Source organism: Oncorhynchus kisutch, linkage group LG20 (assembly GCF_002021735.2).
Source record: "Oncorhynchus kisutch isolate 150728-3 linkage group LG20, Okis_V2, whole genome shotgun sequence".
NCBI classification, from domain to species: Eukaryota; Metazoa; Chordata; class Actinopteri; order Salmoniformes; family Salmonidae; genus Oncorhynchus; species Oncorhynchus kisutch.
Window position 1 is genome coordinate 25,009,951 of NC_034193.2, and position 17,019 is coordinate 25,026,969.

General features: G+C 39.8%; 1 protein-coding gene across 1 annotated transcript; it reads right to left on the reverse strand.

Moving 5' to 3' along the window:
• Positions 1 to 3,900: 3,900 nt before the first annotated feature.
• LOC109865764 (60S ribosomal protein L19) lies at positions 3,901 to 8,409 on the reverse strand. Its single transcript, XM_020454197.1, has 6 exons — positions 8,342 to 8,409; positions 7,075 to 7,181; positions 5,621 to 5,743; positions 5,056 to 5,176; positions 4,535 to 4,645; positions 3,901 to 4,278 (listed from the first exon to the last, which is right to left on the reverse strand). The coding sequence occupies exons 1-6, from the start codon at positions 8,344 to 8,346 to the stop codon at positions 4,152 to 4,154; spliced, it is 594 nt and encodes a 197-aa protein (XP_020309786.1). The 5' UTR covers positions 8,347 to 8,409; the 3' UTR covers positions 3,901 to 4,151.
• Between the last annotated feature and the right edge of the window lie 8,610 nt (positions 8,410 to 17,019).

The following is a 17,019-nucleotide window of genomic DNA, read 5'->3' on the forward strand; positions in this document are numbered from 1 at the left end:
TCATGTGATGCAGCACTCCATCACTCACCTACTTTGTCAAATAGCCCTTACACAGCCTGGAGGTGTGTTTTGGGTCATTGTCCTGTTGAAAAACAAATGACAGTCCCACTAAGCGCAAACCAGATGGGATGGCGTATCGCTGCAGAATGCTGTGGTAGCCATGCTGGTTAAGTATGCCTTGAATTCTAAGTAAATCACAGTGTCACCAGCAAAGCACCCCCACACCATCTATTAATATTCATTATTTGTTTCTAAACCGGTATCTCTTTGTTCTCAGTTTTTTTATAACATAATTTTTATTTTTATTTAACTTGACAAGTCCGTTACAATGCCGGCCAACCAAAAGGCAAAAGGCCTCCTGCGGGGACGGGGATTATTTTTTATTTTATTAAATAAATACAATATAAATATAGGACAAAACACACATCACAACAAGAGAGACACAACACTACATAAAGAGAGACCTAAGACAACAACATAACAAGGCAGCAACACAGCATGGTAGCAACACAACATGACAACAACATGGTAGCAACACAACAACATGGTACAAAGATTATTGAGCAAAGTCAACAGCACAAAGGTCAAGAAGGTAGAGACAACAATATATCATACAAAGCAGCCACAACTGTCAGTAAGAGTGTCCGTGATCGAGTCTTCGAATGAAGAGATTGAGATAAAACTGTCCAGTTTGAGTGTTTGTTGCAGCTCGTTCCAGTCGCTAGCTGCAGCGGACTGAAAAGACGAGCGACCCAGGGATGTGTGTGCTTTGGGGACCTTTAACAGAACGTGACTGGCAGAATGGGTGTTGTATGTGGATGTACGTCATCACTGCGAAACATTCTGCAATGCGTAGCTTCAAATATGTTGGTTTCTTTTGAGCTCATCTGTTTGAGGGCGCTGTTCACGTAAGTGAATGGGAGAACACAGTGCAGGTGCAGCCCTTTCCGAATCTGACCGCAAAGACATGTGCAGCGGTGGGCAATGGAGGATTTCTAACCAACAGCAGCAATGATCTGGAAATGCAATTGATATTCTATATTCCCCATGAGGTAGCCACCTGCGGGTACAAACCACTTTCACATATTGGACACAAAACACTCTGTAATTATAAATAAGCATGTGCTGACAATTCATAAACCATGCTAGGCCCTACATTCATTAATTACACTCATAAATCACGTGTACATATGAACACAAATCTCCTTATGATTCATACCAGTTTGTTGGTTACCTAGACAAACATGTTGAACAGTTTGGAGGTGAACAGGAGATTTTTCTTGTCGCAGTCATAAGTGACGTTTGACCACAACGGGATGTTGGCTTGGGTCACAACAGCGCTGGAGCGCCCGTGACGTCTTGGCCAACTGAGACCTGGGAAGTTAGCCATAACGCACTAATGGTTGCCTAATTGATGTCGTATCAACCGGGGGGTGCATGTGTTAACTCAATTTCCCAAAGTTACTGATGTTTCTCTCATGTCTCTCCCAGGGTTTCCCTACCTGCTCCTGGTTACTGTATTTGACGCTTTCAGTTCTTTGTCAGGATATAAGGTCAATGTCCTTTTGTTTCCATGAATCCTTTCACACCTGGGTATAAAGATAAGTATATCCTTGCATTCGGTACAGTCAATCACTAACAGTTTACAGACAGACTTTATTATTATAATTGTTAAGTTTAACCAGGTAGGTAAATTACAGTAAACATCTTATTCCAACAACTACCTGGAAAAAGAAGTGTGTGGAGATATAAAAAGCCGGTTGACCGGTAAACGACTGGACTCTGAGGGCAAGGAGCTGAACTATCTGTCATTACCTTCCGCCGGTCATACAGTTGAATACTTATTATTTTAGCAAAACCAGAGGAGTTGGGCTAGTCTTGGATGGACTCTCTGAGTCATGCCCCTAATGTCAGATTAGATGCAGAGCAGAGTAGGTGGACACATATGGCATGGCAATGATTGCAGGAGATTTAAAATAAAAATTCAAATAAAAAACAAGGCTGTTAGTTAGCTCTCAAACTCTCCCTACGGTTCTCAGCCATTAGCTTCTCCCACGACCGCCTTATGAACTACAATCCCGACGCGTTTCCAAACGTGGCCCTTATCTTTCATCAGCGAGAAAGAATCCTTCAAATAAAAAATATACACTTACTGTAGTAATCTTATATATTATCTACACAGCTATGGGTGCCTCCATCCAACGTGTGCTTTCACACAGGTATTTGGAGCATTCTAGACAGATAATCAATTTAACCGTTTTTACAAGTATTATTATTGTTTCTCACTGATATGAAAGATAAGATCCTTATGCTTCCAAAATCGTACAGCAAGCGATGCATGTTAATGTTCAGACCGAGGGTCGGGAATCTTAACAAAACTCCCCCCTTCGGAAAGTATTCAGACCCCTTGACTTTTTCCCCATTTTGTTAGGTTACAACCTTATTCTAAAATTTGTTGAATTGTTTTCCCCCTCATCAATCTACACACAATACCCAATAACGACAAAGCAATACGTTTTTATTTTTTAGCTAATTTATCAAATAAAATACATAGGAAATCACATTTACATAAGTATTCAGACCCTTTAATCAGTACTTTGCTGAAGCACAATTTGGCAGCAATTACAGCCTCGATTCTTCTTGGGTATGACCCTACAAGCTTGGCACACCTGTTTTGGGGGAGTTTCTCTCATTCTTCTCTGTAGATCCTCTTATGCTCTTGTCAGGTTGGATGGGGAGCGTTGCTGCACAGTGATTTTCAGGTCTCTCCAGAGATGTTCGATCGGATTCAAGCCCAGTCATGGGAAAGCCATAGATTAGGGCCTAATGAATTGTTTTCAATTGACTGATTTCCTGATATGAACTGTAACTCAGTAAAATGGTTGCGTTTTATATTTTTGTTCTGCTTTGACAGCAATTACAGCTGTGAGTCTTTCTGGATAAGTCTCAAAGAGCTTTGCCTACCTAGATTGTACAATATTTGCACATTATTCTATTTAAAATTCTTCAAGCTCTGTCAAGTTAATTGATCATTGCTAGACAGCCATTTTCAAGTTTTGCCATATATTTTCAAGCCGATTTAAGTCAAATCTGTAACTAATCCACTCAATAACATTCAATGTTGTCTTAGTAAGCAACTCCAGTGTATATTTGACCTTGTGTTTTAGGTTATTGTCCTGCTGAACAATTACAAGCATTCCCATAACATAATGCAGCCACCAGGATGCTTGGAAATATGGAGTTGTACTCAGTAATATGTTGTATTGAATTTGCCCCAATCATAACACTTTGTATTCAAGGCAAGAAGTAAATTCCTTTGCCACATTTTTTACAGTATTACTTTTGTACCTTGTTGCAAACAGGATGCATGTTTTGGAATATTTGTTATTCTGTACAGGCTTCCTTCTCTGCAACTGTTTTAAAGTCACCATAGGCCTCATGGTGAAATCCCTGACCGGTTTCCTTCCTCTCTGGCAACTGAGTTAGGAAGGATGCCTTTATCTTTGTAGTGACTAGGTGTATTAATAATGTCAACATGCTCAAAGGGATATTCAATGTCTTTTTTTATATCCATCTACCAATAGGTGCCCATTTTGCGAGGCATTGAAAAACCTCCCAGGTCTTTGTGGTTGAATCTGTGTTTGAAATTCATAGTTTGACTGAGAGACCTTACAGATAATTGTATGTGTGGGGTACAAAGATGAGGTAGTCATTCAAAAATCATGTTAAACACTATCATTGTAGAGTGAGTCCATGCAACTTAATTTATCTAACTTATTTAGGCTTGCCATAACAAAGGGGTTGAGCACTTAAACAAAAAGCTGAAACATCGGAGTCTATCAATGTACAAATTCCTAAAAACAGTCTCTGGCCTACACAAAATACCCCAGTAGAACTATCTCAATGTAATAAATGTTTATTTAATTCAACCAGTAAGACAACAAAAGGTGGGAAAAGTAAAGGGTTGTGAGAATACTTTGAAGGCACTGAACAAGTTGTGGTATTTTTTCCAATTGGTATTGGTGGCAATAGCAAAAAACTTCAGCACATAGTATATTGTCACAGACGGAGACTGAACCAAAGACTGTTTTGGGTCCATAAAAAAAAAAAAAAAAAACATTGAAAAGGGGGAGGGGGGGTGGATGGGCGACTCATTTCTTGGTCGTCTCCTCCTCCTTTGACAAAGTCTTGATGAACTCTTCCTTCTTGGCCGCTATGCGCTCCTCTCTGCGCTTGCGGGCCTCCTTGGTCTTCGAGCGACGAGCCTCGGCCTGGTCACTGGTGTGCGAGAAACAGATGAGAGGTTACAGAACGCAAATAAATTACAGCCCAGGTTCTAAAGGACTCCTATTCAATTAATACAGGGCTAGGTTTAAATCTGGGTTAGTTAGTCAAGAATTAAACATTTGATTTCATTGATAAACCTCATCTGAAGTAAAAATTAACCATAGTCCAGGAATTATCAGAGCCATATTATCATTCGTTTTGGCTAGGTAACAAGCAGAGGTTGATGGGAGTTGTAGTGTCGACTTACGACAGGAGCTTCTTGCGAGCCTTGTCTGCCTTCAGCTTGTGAATGTGTTCCATTAGGATGCGCTTGTTCTTGAAGACATTACCCTTCACCTTCAAGTAGAGACTGTGGTACCTGGAGAGAAAGAGTGTACTGGGAGTTGAGGACAAGCCAAGGTTCCCACTCAAATCACAAACATTCCAGACACATTCTGTGCATAATACCAAATCAGTATGTCCTATTGAGATGGTTCATTAGACGTTCAACACTTCACCAGGGTTACACAATGTTCCCAAGGACAAAACTACAGTTCACCGATTACAAGTATCATTCTCAAGAACAGATAATGGACTTCACTACAATCTTGACTTTAAGATACTTTTGTGGTTTGAATACTCATTTCAGGGTCATTGTTGTATTTTGCACCACATTTCATTACAAAGCGATACATTTGTTGAAAAACTATAACATTTCCCAGTCTTTTCCAGGATAACATTCTTCCTCAATTGCAACCAGATGACTCAGACATCTAAGTGTAGACTAACATGTGCCTGTCGATTTTCTTGGACTCCCTGTAACGCCGCAGTAGGCGCCGCAGGATCCTCATGCGTCGCATCCACGAGAGCTTCTCTGGCATACGGGCGTTGGCTGTACCCTTCCTCTTACCTGGGCAGGGGGAGAATCATCATCATATAGTAACACAGCCCAGCAATAGGTCAACACCCTGAACAGGTAATTTGTTCATTAAAACCTTGTCATCGTTGGATTTATAGATTTCTGATTCCCTCACCTTTTTTAGCACTGGTGATATATGAAAATAATATACAAGAGGTCTACAGGACCCAGACATTTTCTATCAACTGTCCAGATATTTAAATAAGTACATTTGTTTTAGCTAGCCCGGTGCACCAATTGGGTAGAGATTGAACATTACAACCAATGGAATGATCTTGAATGTGCAAACACCCCCCTGGCAAGCTAAAACAAATGCACCTTTTCAATTCAAATGAGGGAGAGAAGGGGACAGGGAGCCACTTTGAACAATGTTATCACGGCCATGATGTTGGCTATATGATGGGATGATGGTGTTGAGAACCTCTCTGTACCCACCTATGCCCGTGTGGCGTCCCTTGCGGCGTGCCAGCGTGTTCTTGCGGCAGCGGGCACGGGAATGCACCGTCACAGGCTTCCTGATGATCAGACCATCCTTCACCAGCTTGCGAATTTGCTGGCCTGCAGGGGTGGGGGTAGACAAGTTGATTAACTTGTACGTGGTCATCCTTGTCCCATGGTCTATTTCGGTATATGCATCTTACAAGAACACAACTATTGGTACCTTGGAACATTTCCCTGCTGCACAACACATGAACTTTCCAGAATGTCAAAGACAGGCACAGGCAACAGTCTCCTAGTGCATTCATAGACGCTAATTACCTTTAGCCCCTATTGACAATAGGATCTTCTGGCCGGGGAGTTTTTTTGAGAGCCCCAATGCTTGTTTTAAATGTTAACATGCATCGCTTGCCGTACGGTTTTGGAAACATAAGGAACGAATCTTTCATATCAGCGAGAAATAATTTTCTGAAAACAAAATGTTGAATTACTACACATTGTTGTGTGGCTAGGGTTCTGTGAGGGTTGAAAATATGCTTGGTCTATCATGAGGGTGTCTGTGAGTTAAAAGTAACATTAGCGGAAAATGGCTAACCTTGGGTGTAGGCAGTTATAATGAGTTGCGGGGGACACATACAGAACGTACTGTAGAGAACAAACAGTATTTTGTTAGATAACAGGAGCCAGGTGTGCGATAACTGTATTGAGTATGAGCGCATAGATATTCTACACAGATACAACGCCTGACCGCTGAAGCGCCTAGGGGCTGGGACCAGTTCGTGCGCCAACAATCAAGGATAGGCTGAGTGAGTTTAAACCATGCCCAGTCTCTACTCTGACAGGCCGGCTCAGAAGCAGGAACTACTTCTGTCAGAGTATATTATAATAACTTTGTCAGGAACAAGTCAGTTCTCTGTACTGCCCTGCGTGGTGTTACAGCGGACCCGTATGTATATACGAAAATTGCATTTACCACTTATTGCTTAGCTAATAAAAAGTACATAGTATACAATCGGTGGCTCAGTGTCATACTTGTTCTGATACCAGATTCGAATTGACGCAACCCTTAACAGTTCCCACACGGCCATATTTCCATGTTACAGCACTTGTTTACAGAAAAATTACTGAAGACAGAGTTGACTGTCTGTGCTAACTATCTACTTAACCTCTGAACAACTGCGTGTAAATGGAAGATGGACGGCAGAAATGTGTTGTCACTGAAAAATACTATTGGCTGCAACGGTGTTAAAACAGTGTAAAGTAAGTGCATATTTTGCATTTGTGAAATCATTTAGATGTGATATGAAAGTAGAGGGTTTTATGTTTCTAGAGCAGTGCGCGATTAGATTAGATTTTTTTGCTGCCAGGTCCAATTCACCTCTAAACAGGCTTCTTTGGTATATTATTGGGTTAGTCTCCCTAGCATGGAGGTGTAAAGAAGAGTGTCTTACGGGAGTTAGCGTTGGCAATCTCATTGGTTTCATTGGGGTCCAGCCATACCTTCTTCTTGCCACAGCGCAAGACGCTGGACGCCAATCGCTTCTGAAGCCTGAGCATGCTGGGTAAAGCAAAAAAAAACTTGATTACCATCCAAATGAATAGCCTTCAATTGCAGACATAAATAAGCGTTACACTACTAATAGTAATGGGTAGTTTGCAACACAGCCAGGCTTCCTACCCTGATGTATTTGCTAGTTTTACAGTACAATAACAACAAACTGATTCAGAGTGGTTGGGTTAAATCGGGAATACCCATTTTGGTTGAACGCATTCAATTGTGCAACTCCCTTTCCTTAATCAGCTAGCTGGCTTTGTAGTCTGGTCTCATAGACCTGTTGTAACAGTAAATGTAAACCCGGGAAACTCAAATGAATATTATGTTATGTTTGGTTACATAAAACAGATGACTTAATTTAAAGCAAAACCAATCGAGGCTGGTTGATCAGGTGGATGGTTGGACGTATAAGGCGAACTTCTAGCATGTTCGAATCTCATCATGGACAACTTTAGAATTTGAGAAACTACTTTTTAACTACTTACAAAGTTAGCGAACCCTTCGCCTAGCTAACATTAGCTATCACAAATTGTAATTCGTAACATATCGCATGAATTGTAATTCGTAACATACTAATTGTAATTCTTAATATATCACACAGAATGGACATCCACAAATATTTAATGCATACCACGTGAAACGTAACATTTAACAAATTAGTATTTTGGCTTTACATACAGAATACAAAATGCTCTGAGACCAGGTTGGGCTTTGTACAACCATAAGATTACACTTTGCTTCTCTTTTATAATGTGACTACTGACATGGTGGAGAGTGCAGGGAGCTATTGGGCAAATTGCGAATGTCAGTAAGTAACGTTAGCTAGTTAGCCAACCACAAGTATAAGAGCCACAAATGAAGCATGATGATCGCTACCTAGAGATAAAGTTAGTAACCTGCTGGCTATCAAGTTAGTTAACAGTACTATTGCATTAGCTACCAACTTTGCATAGCTAGGTACGAGACATGTCTCGACATGTTATCTTAGATTACATTTCTGACCGTGTACAAGCCAGCGTACAGCAACATCAACTGTTTTAGCTAGCTATCATGTGATTAGTTCAATGCATATGTGCCACATTCATTGCCTTCATGTTACCCAAAAACAGAAATACACTGGTAATTTAAACGAGTAAAGTCATGACATATGTCAAGACCCTTACCTCATGACTGCGACTCTTAGAGAGAAAGAAATGACGTGTGAAGTATGGGGGACCTACCATTATAACGGAGATAAGATTGTTATCCATTATCGAGATGTGCACAGGGCTTAAACTTAATTCGTGTTAATTAAGCAAATAATATGCGTCTGGTAGAATTTAAAGGAGTGTTTCTACATGGTTAAACATTTTAAATCCTGTGTTACGATTAAACAATAATATGATTAAGTACAGTCTCACTATCCTTTGTCACAGTGGTACATTCCAAATAATACAAATTGCATTATGGGATAATCGTACTAGAGGGAACACACCACCAGATGGCACTGTTTATCTAATGTTTGGTTCAGCGTCAACATTCCAACATCTCTTGTGCCATTCTCTTTTATGTGCTATCTCAGATACAAACTGTACGTTTTCCAGTAAATTCAATTAATTAAATAAACCCATAGATTTTAAAGAATGTGACACAAGCACAAAAAGTTGTTATTTTGGATGATAATGATGGTCGAGTTTGTTTTGCATGGCCCTGTGCCCCAGGTGGGTTGAAATTTCACTTACTAATGGAATGGTCTAAAATTAGCATACTTCGACCATCTCGTCGCCATGGAAAATTATACAATGGGTGGGTTAAAATCGCATTCCAGCCGGTGTCTATTGCACAAGTTCCACCGGCTAAATCTATGACATTAAAATGACTATTTACTCTGTTCCATCTGACTGCGCAATCCACTGTCTCATCAGCCCAGCCTGGCAATTTATAAACTGTAAAAAGCCTCTAAACATTATCTCACATTACTTTTAGACAAACATTTAGTTTTCAACAGCACAGATTTGTGTATTTGTCTCCGACATTTGCAACATTGTTTCAATATTCAAGTTCGATCTCCAGCTGCCCCATAGTAAGGAACGTGTCGGGAGTCGGGATGAGACAGACAAGCAGGCAGTGTTTCTCAGCCAGTCGAAACCATGAATCAGTTGGCATCATTTTTATGGATTTAAACAAAGAAATGTCAATTGAAAAAAGGTCAAACGAAATTAAGTGCAAATAGTTTAGTCTTTCCAGCTTCAGTTTGAAGTGATTGTGTTGGTTGTGTTGTTGGCTAGCATCCCTGAACCACATTGTCCTGGCATGAGAGCACATTTTCTATGCCTCGAGAAATCGCGCCTAATTGGCTCATTGTTATGGATGTATCCAATAAATGTCACTAGAAAGCAGCTTAAACAAATGCAAATGCTGCTACTTTGCTGTTATTCTGGCTGCACTTTTTTGACGTGACTGCAAGTTAGCCATAGTTGGCTAGCTAGCAAGCAAGGGATAAGAACGTTGCCAGCCAGTATGGCAATGGAACATTTGGAACAAATGATTGGGTCACGTCAATAGATACAGAACAAAAAGACTTAACAACTGGTTCGCGTCTCTAACAACCAAAACGATAGAACGAACGACCAGCCGTCTTGGGTAGCAACCCTAGATTTGAGTTGGGACTATATCTTGTGGAAGGATGAAATAGTTCGAATAAATTAATAAAAATAATGTTTTTATTGAAAATATGTCAATCATTATTTGAATATGTTGGTAACCCGTTGTATAAAAGTGATAATGCCCTCAAAGCCGGTGTTTGGGGGATATATTGACACAGTTTGCCGGCCCTCGACTTCGTATCGGCCCTAACAACACCTGCGCCAATATATCCTTCAAACACTGGCTTGGAGGGCATTATCACTTAACAAACTTATCCAATGATGCTGTTGGTTGGCCAACAACATCACGAAAAGTATGCACATCGCTGAAGCAGAAGGCCTTGTTGTGTTATGATTTTGAACAGTCAGATTGCTAGCAAGAATAGCAATAATCTGCCATGTGGGCAATCGTAGGTTTTATTGTATATTGTTATTGACACCATGTCTTGTTTTGAGGTGTTTCACTCATGTCATGTCTATGCTAATTTAGCAAAAACAAATATTAACAAGCTAACCTACAACTGTAAAGATGTATTTGAGAGACAAGTGCTCACTGTGCAAACATATTTATGTTTTCAATAAACATTTGGATACAATATATAATTTACATGTTGTCAACAATCTAAGGCAACCCCATCTTCTTTGCCCCTTAGTTGTGCACACATCGGTTTTGTTCAGTGTTGGAAAAAGTGCACAACATTCATCCTTGAGTAAAAGTGAAGATATGAATAGAAAATGATTCAAGTGAAAGTCACCCAGTAAGATATTACTTGAGTAAAAGTCTAAAAGCACTTGGTTTTAAATTTAAAACTCATTTTTCAAACACTCCACAAATTGCTTGTTAACAAACTATAGTTTTGGCAAGTCGGTTAGGACATATACCTTGTGCATGACACAATAAATTTTCCCAACAATTGTTCACAGACAGATTATTTCACTTATAATTCGCTGTATCACAATTCCAGTGGGTCAGAAGTTTACATACACTAAGTTGACTGTCCCTTTAAACAGCTTGGAAAATTAAAAGAAATGATGTCATGGCTTTAGAAGCTTCTGAAAGGCTAATTAACATAAATTGAGTCAATTGGAGGTGTACCTGTGGATTTATTTTAAGGCCTACCTTCAAACTCAGTGCTTTGCTTAACGTCATGGGAAAATCTAATGAAATCACCCAAGACCTCAAAAACAAATGTGTAGACCTCCACAAGTCTGGTTCATCCTTGGGAGCAAATTCCAAACGCCTGAAGGTACCACGTTCAACTGTATAAACAATAGTACGCAAGTATAAACACCATGGGACCACGCAGCCGTCATACCACTCAGGAAGGAGACGCGTTCTGTCTCCTAGAGATGAATGCACTTTGGTGCGAAAAGTCCAACTCAATCCCAGAACAGCACAGACCTTGTGAAGATGCTGGAGGAAACAGGTACAAAAGTATCTATATCCACAGTAAAACGAGTCCTATATCGACATAACCTAAAAGGCCGCTCAGCAAGGAAGAAGCCACTGCTCCAAAACAGCCATAAAAAAGACTACGGTTTGCAACTGAACGTGGGACAAAGATCGTGCTTTTTGGAGAAATGTCCTCTGGTCTGATGAAACAAAAATAGAACTGTTTGGCCACAATGACCATTGTTATGTTTGGAGGAAAAAGGGGGAGGCTTGCAAGCCGAAGAACACCATCCCAACCGTGAAGCACGGGGGTGGCAGCATCATGTTGTGGGGTGCTTTGCTGCAGGAGCGATTGGTGCACTTTACAAAATAGATGGCATCATGAGGTAGGAAAATTATGTGGATATATTAAAGCAACATCTCAAGACATCAGTCAGGAAGTTAAAGCTTGGTCGCAAATTGGTCTTCCAAATGGACAATGATGAGCAAGGAGGCCTACAAACCTGACTCAGTTACATCAGCTCTGTCAGGAGGACTGGGCCAAAATTCACCCAACTTTTTGTGGGAAGCTTGTGGAAGGCTACCAGACAGGTTTGACCCAAGTTAAACAATTTAAAGGCAATGCTACCAAATACTAATTGAGTGTATGTAAACTTCTGACCCACTGGGAATGTGATGAAAGAAATCATTCTCTCTACTATTATTCTGACATTTCACATTCTTAAAATAAAGTGGTGATCCTAACTCACCTAAGACAGGGAATTTTTACTAGGATTAAATGTCAGGAATTGTGAAAAATTGGGTTTAAATGTATTTGGCTAAGGTGTATGTAAACTTCTGACTTCAACTGTACATAAGTATCAAAAGTACATGTTATTGCTAAACTATACTCAAGTGTCAAAAGTAAAAATATAAATAATTTCACGTTCCTTATATTAAGCAATCTGTATTTTTGTTACGTTTAGCAAGCAGCACACTCCAACACTCAGACATAATTTACAAACATTTGTGTTTAGTGAGTCCTCCAGATCAAAAGCAGTAAGGATGACCAGGAACGTTCTCTTGATAAGTCTGTGAATTGGACCATTTTCCTGTCCTGCTAAGCATTCGAAATGTAAGGAGTACTTTTGGGTGTCAGGGAAAAATGCATGGAGTAAAAAGTACATTATTTTCTTTAGGAATGTATTGAGGTAAAAGTTGTCAAAAATACAAATAAAGTAGAGCTACTTTAAAGTATTTTTACTTAGGTACTTTACAGCACTGGTTTTGTTGCTAAACAACCAACCCGTCTATGCTATCACATCCGCAGCATCATACACATGGCATGCTGCTGCTACCTCTCTCACTCCGACTGTACCATGACCAAATTCATAATTGACCATGACTCATGACAGTCTACTCAGGTGCTGTTCTGGTTAATGATGTATACAAACACTAGATTGGTTATGCTACTGTATGTTTTGACCAATGTGAGGCTTTGAAATTAATGACATTAATGACATTCTGCAGTATTTCAATGTAATGTTTCAAGGACAAAATGACATGTATTTAAGTATTTAAATATTACTTCTACTTCTGTTAAAGTTCTGCTTTAAGGAACATTTTCATATATATCTATTTTTATATATGTATTATTATATTTTTTAGTTCACATAATGTAGGTGTCACGCCTTGGTCATAGTGTTTTGTGTTTTCGTTATATATTTTGGTCAGGCCAGGGTGTGACATGGGTTTATGTGTTGTGTTTCGTATTGGGGGTTTTATAGGATTTGGGATTGCTAATGATTAGGGGTGTGTCTAGTGTAGGCTTGGCTGCCTGAGGCGGTTCTCGATCAGAGTCAGGTGATTCTCGTTGTCTCGGATTGGGACCCGTATTTAGGTAGCCTGAGTTTCACTTTGTATTTCGTGGGTGATTGTTCCTGTCTCTGTGTAGGTTCACCAGATAGGCTGTAATTAGGTTTCACGGTCCGTTTGTTGTTTTGTATTTTTGTATAGTTATTTAATGTGTCACTTTTTTCATTAAAGTCATGAGTAACCACTATGCTGCATTTCGGTCCGACTCTCCTTCATCACCACTAGAAAACCGTCACAGTAGGTTATTTTAAAAGTATGCTTTAAGGTGTTTGTAATAGAATATACTTGACAAAAATGAATGAAGACATTTAACAAATGCATTTCTAAAACTTTCAAAACCTTATTTAAAAATGCCAAGAGTGTGCAAAGCTGTCATCATTGGAAAGGGTGGCTACTTTGATTTGTTTAACACTTTTTTGGGGTACTATATGATTCAAAATGTGTTATTTCATAGCTTTGATGTCTTCAGTATTATTCTACAATGTAGAAAAAATAAAGAAAAACCCTTGATTGAGTAGGTGTGTCCAAACTTTTGACTGGTACTGTAAGTCATGTCAAAATGGGTTCAATTAGGAAATTAGCTTTAAAGCTGAAAAAGCTTGAGTCACCAGGAGTGGTATGGTGATGATTTATTGTGTCAGAAGAACAAAAGGAATGTGTATTGTGGCTCAGAAAAGGATGGGAGCATGAAGTGAAAAGCTTTGACTTTCTGAGCAGGGCAGCGGTAAAAGGTGTCATCTTTTGGCGTCTCGTGGAAATTGAGGCTCAGTGTCTTATACACCACATACGAGGAGTAGTAGAGGCACTTCGCCTGAGCCATATGGTGGATGGAGGAAGAAGGAAAGCTTATCAGTGTTATTACTTTCTGATGAAGAGTTTCTCCCACACATGAATAGCTGGGGCATATGAGATACGTGGTGAGAGCTTTTCTGAACAGGCCGTTGCAATGTCCTAATTGTAAGTAAGTTTGGCCGTGCGTCAGATGGAAATAAATACTGCATATTGCTGGATGCACAGTGTCGCAATTGTGGTGAGAGCCACATTCCCGAGTTCCATTGGTGCCGTGTAAGAGTGGAGGAGGTCGAAGTAGGAAGAATCTAGGCTGTCTAGCAGGTCTCCTGTGCAAAGGCATTGGAAATTGCTGAAGGAGCTAGTTGAAATGAGGAAGAAATGTCAATAGACGTTTTGCAGCCTGCGGAGAATTTTGTTTCTCAATTGAGGGATCCTGAAACTCTGATAGTAAAAAAAAAGGTGGATTTTGTTGTTAATTATGCAGCCGATAAATTGCATAGGAAAAACCAACAAGAAATCAAAGTAGTTAGACATCATTGTGAATGCGACAAAAAGGTTTTGGGATCTACAGGACATTGCAGGTAATACTGTCTGAAGATGTTCCCACCTTGCAGGCCCCAGAGCTTGTGTAGGGTTTTGAGTAGACATTTGAATCTGACTGAAGGAGAAAGGCGAGCAGTTTTTATTCATTTAAAAAAAAAACAGTTTTCAGTTTTTGCCCTGCCTAGTTTTTAGCAGCAATGCTAAAATTGTAGAATTGATTGTAGTACGCCATAAAACCTAAGAGAAGAAGAAGAAAGGCGAGCATTTTTGCTAGCTTGGAAGCCAAACATTGTGCCAGGAAAGAAAGAGAGCAGAAGTGAATATTCTGTTCAAAACTGATTGCACATCAAGTGGAGATGCGAGTGAGAAGAAATGGATTACAGTAGTGAACAAAAAGGAGACAAGAAGTAAAGACTAGTAAATCTAGTTCTGACTTTTTTTTGTTGGGAGTGAGGGTTTTGGAACAATGGAGTTACCTGGGAGATTAGTTTTGAGTCATATTTTGGGGTTATGTGATATAGCCTGTAAGACTTTGTGCCCAAACCTATGCAGTCTGACAAATGCAGAATATTTGGACATGTGTCAAGTGTATATAGTATCGTATGCCAGCTGAGGTTAAATGCTGAAATTGTGGTGGTGAAACATGTGCCCGAAGTCCTGAACTGCCCTGTTAGGGTGAAGGAGACAGAGGTGGCAAGAATAAGGCCTGTCCAGTGTGTCTCCTATCTGGAGGAGTTGAGAAGAGGGAAAAGAAGGGAGTGACGTTGAAAAAACAGTGGTAGTTGGATTTGACAGACAGGTAAATGTTCCTTGCCAACAGGAAGGATCCTGACATGTTGCATGTTAAAAATGTGTACTTTGTAACATGTATTGCAATGGTTATAAACTGCACAGCGCAAAGAGAGAGAAAATATGCAGTTAGATGGGCCAACAGGCTTGAGGGTATTTCATGTAATTTTGTATTATCAGGGAACAATCTTCTCAAACTAAGGCCATTTGATATGTTATTAATTTCATAATAAATCAAATCAAACTTTATTTGTCACATGCGCCAAATACAACAAGTGTAGACTTTACCGTGAAATGCTTACTTACAAGCCTTTAACCAACAGTGCAATTGAAGAAGAAGAAAATAGTACAACACATACTAAGGTTTGCAAAAATAGGAATGGATATGGACCCACATTGGGGGGTTCAAAGGTCATACATGTATGCATTTTGGGTTATATTGAGCCAGAATGGACAGTATTGGGATGTGTTCTATTATCACATGGTACCCTAGTTCAGTGTTTCCCAAACTGTTGGGCACGAGGGAAGTCCAGATCAAATGTTCAGATCAACTTGCCCATGTCAGCTAACAATTTTTAGCTAGGTTTTTTAGCCCATAGATTTTGTTGTAATGTTTGAGTCACTCAAATATCACATGAATAAACATTAGACATGGCAAAATGCATAAAATTGAAAGAACATTTGCATTAAAACTGCACAATTTTGGGAACTCCTGCCCTAGATGATGACTATACCAAATTTCACACCGAACAAGGAGACCCATTGGGGAAGTTTTTAATAAGTAATAATAGATTTAGTCAATAATCAGTATCATAAACCTACTGTTTTTCAAAATGTCTGCCATTCATTTCAATGGGGAGGAACTGCATTGATTTTGCATGGCCCTAACTGAATTTATATTTGGTGTAAAAGACCAATAATGGCTTAAAATGTGTTACAATGAAGATAAACCAAAATGATGGCCAAAGTATGTCAGAATGTATTCACACCTATTGACCTTTTCCACATTTTGTTGTGTTACAAGGTGGGATTAAAATTGATTTAATTGTAAAAAATGATCTCAAACACAACCAAAACAAATAGGAAATGCATCCAACTAATTTGTAGAGTTACAACTTTGATGTAGTCATTGCGTGCTATGAATAGGGGACCAAATACTTAACTTTTGACTACTTTAATACACATATGACACCATTCTGTATACTTCTGGCCCTTCTTTGGACACTGTGTTAACTAACCTCCAGATGAGTTTCAATGCCATACAACTCTCCTTCCGTGGCCTCCAACTGCTCTTAAATGCAAGTAAAACTAAATGCATGCTCTTCAACCGATCACTGCCCGCACCTGCCTGCCCGTCCAGCATCACTACTCTGGACGGTTCTGACTTAGAATATGTGGACAACTACAAATACCTAGGTGTCTGGCTAGACTGTAAACTCTCCTTCCAGACTCACATTAAGCATCTCCAATCCGAAATTAAATCGAGAATCGACTTCCTATTTCGCAACAAAGCATCCTTCACTCATGCTGCCAAACATACCCTCGTAAAACTGACCATCCTACCGATCCTCGACTTCAGCAATGTCATTTTAAAATAGCCTCCAACACTCTACTCAACAAATTGGATGCAGTCTATCACAGTGCCATCCGTTTTGTCACCAAAGCCACATATACTACCCACCACTGCGACCTGTAAGCTCTTGTTGGCTGGCCCTTGCTTCATACTCGTCGCCAAACCCACTGGCTCCAGGTCATCTACAAGTCTCTGCTAGGTAAAGCCCCACCTTATCTCAGCTCAATGGTCACCATAGCAACACCCACTCGTAGCACGCGCTCCAGCAGGTGT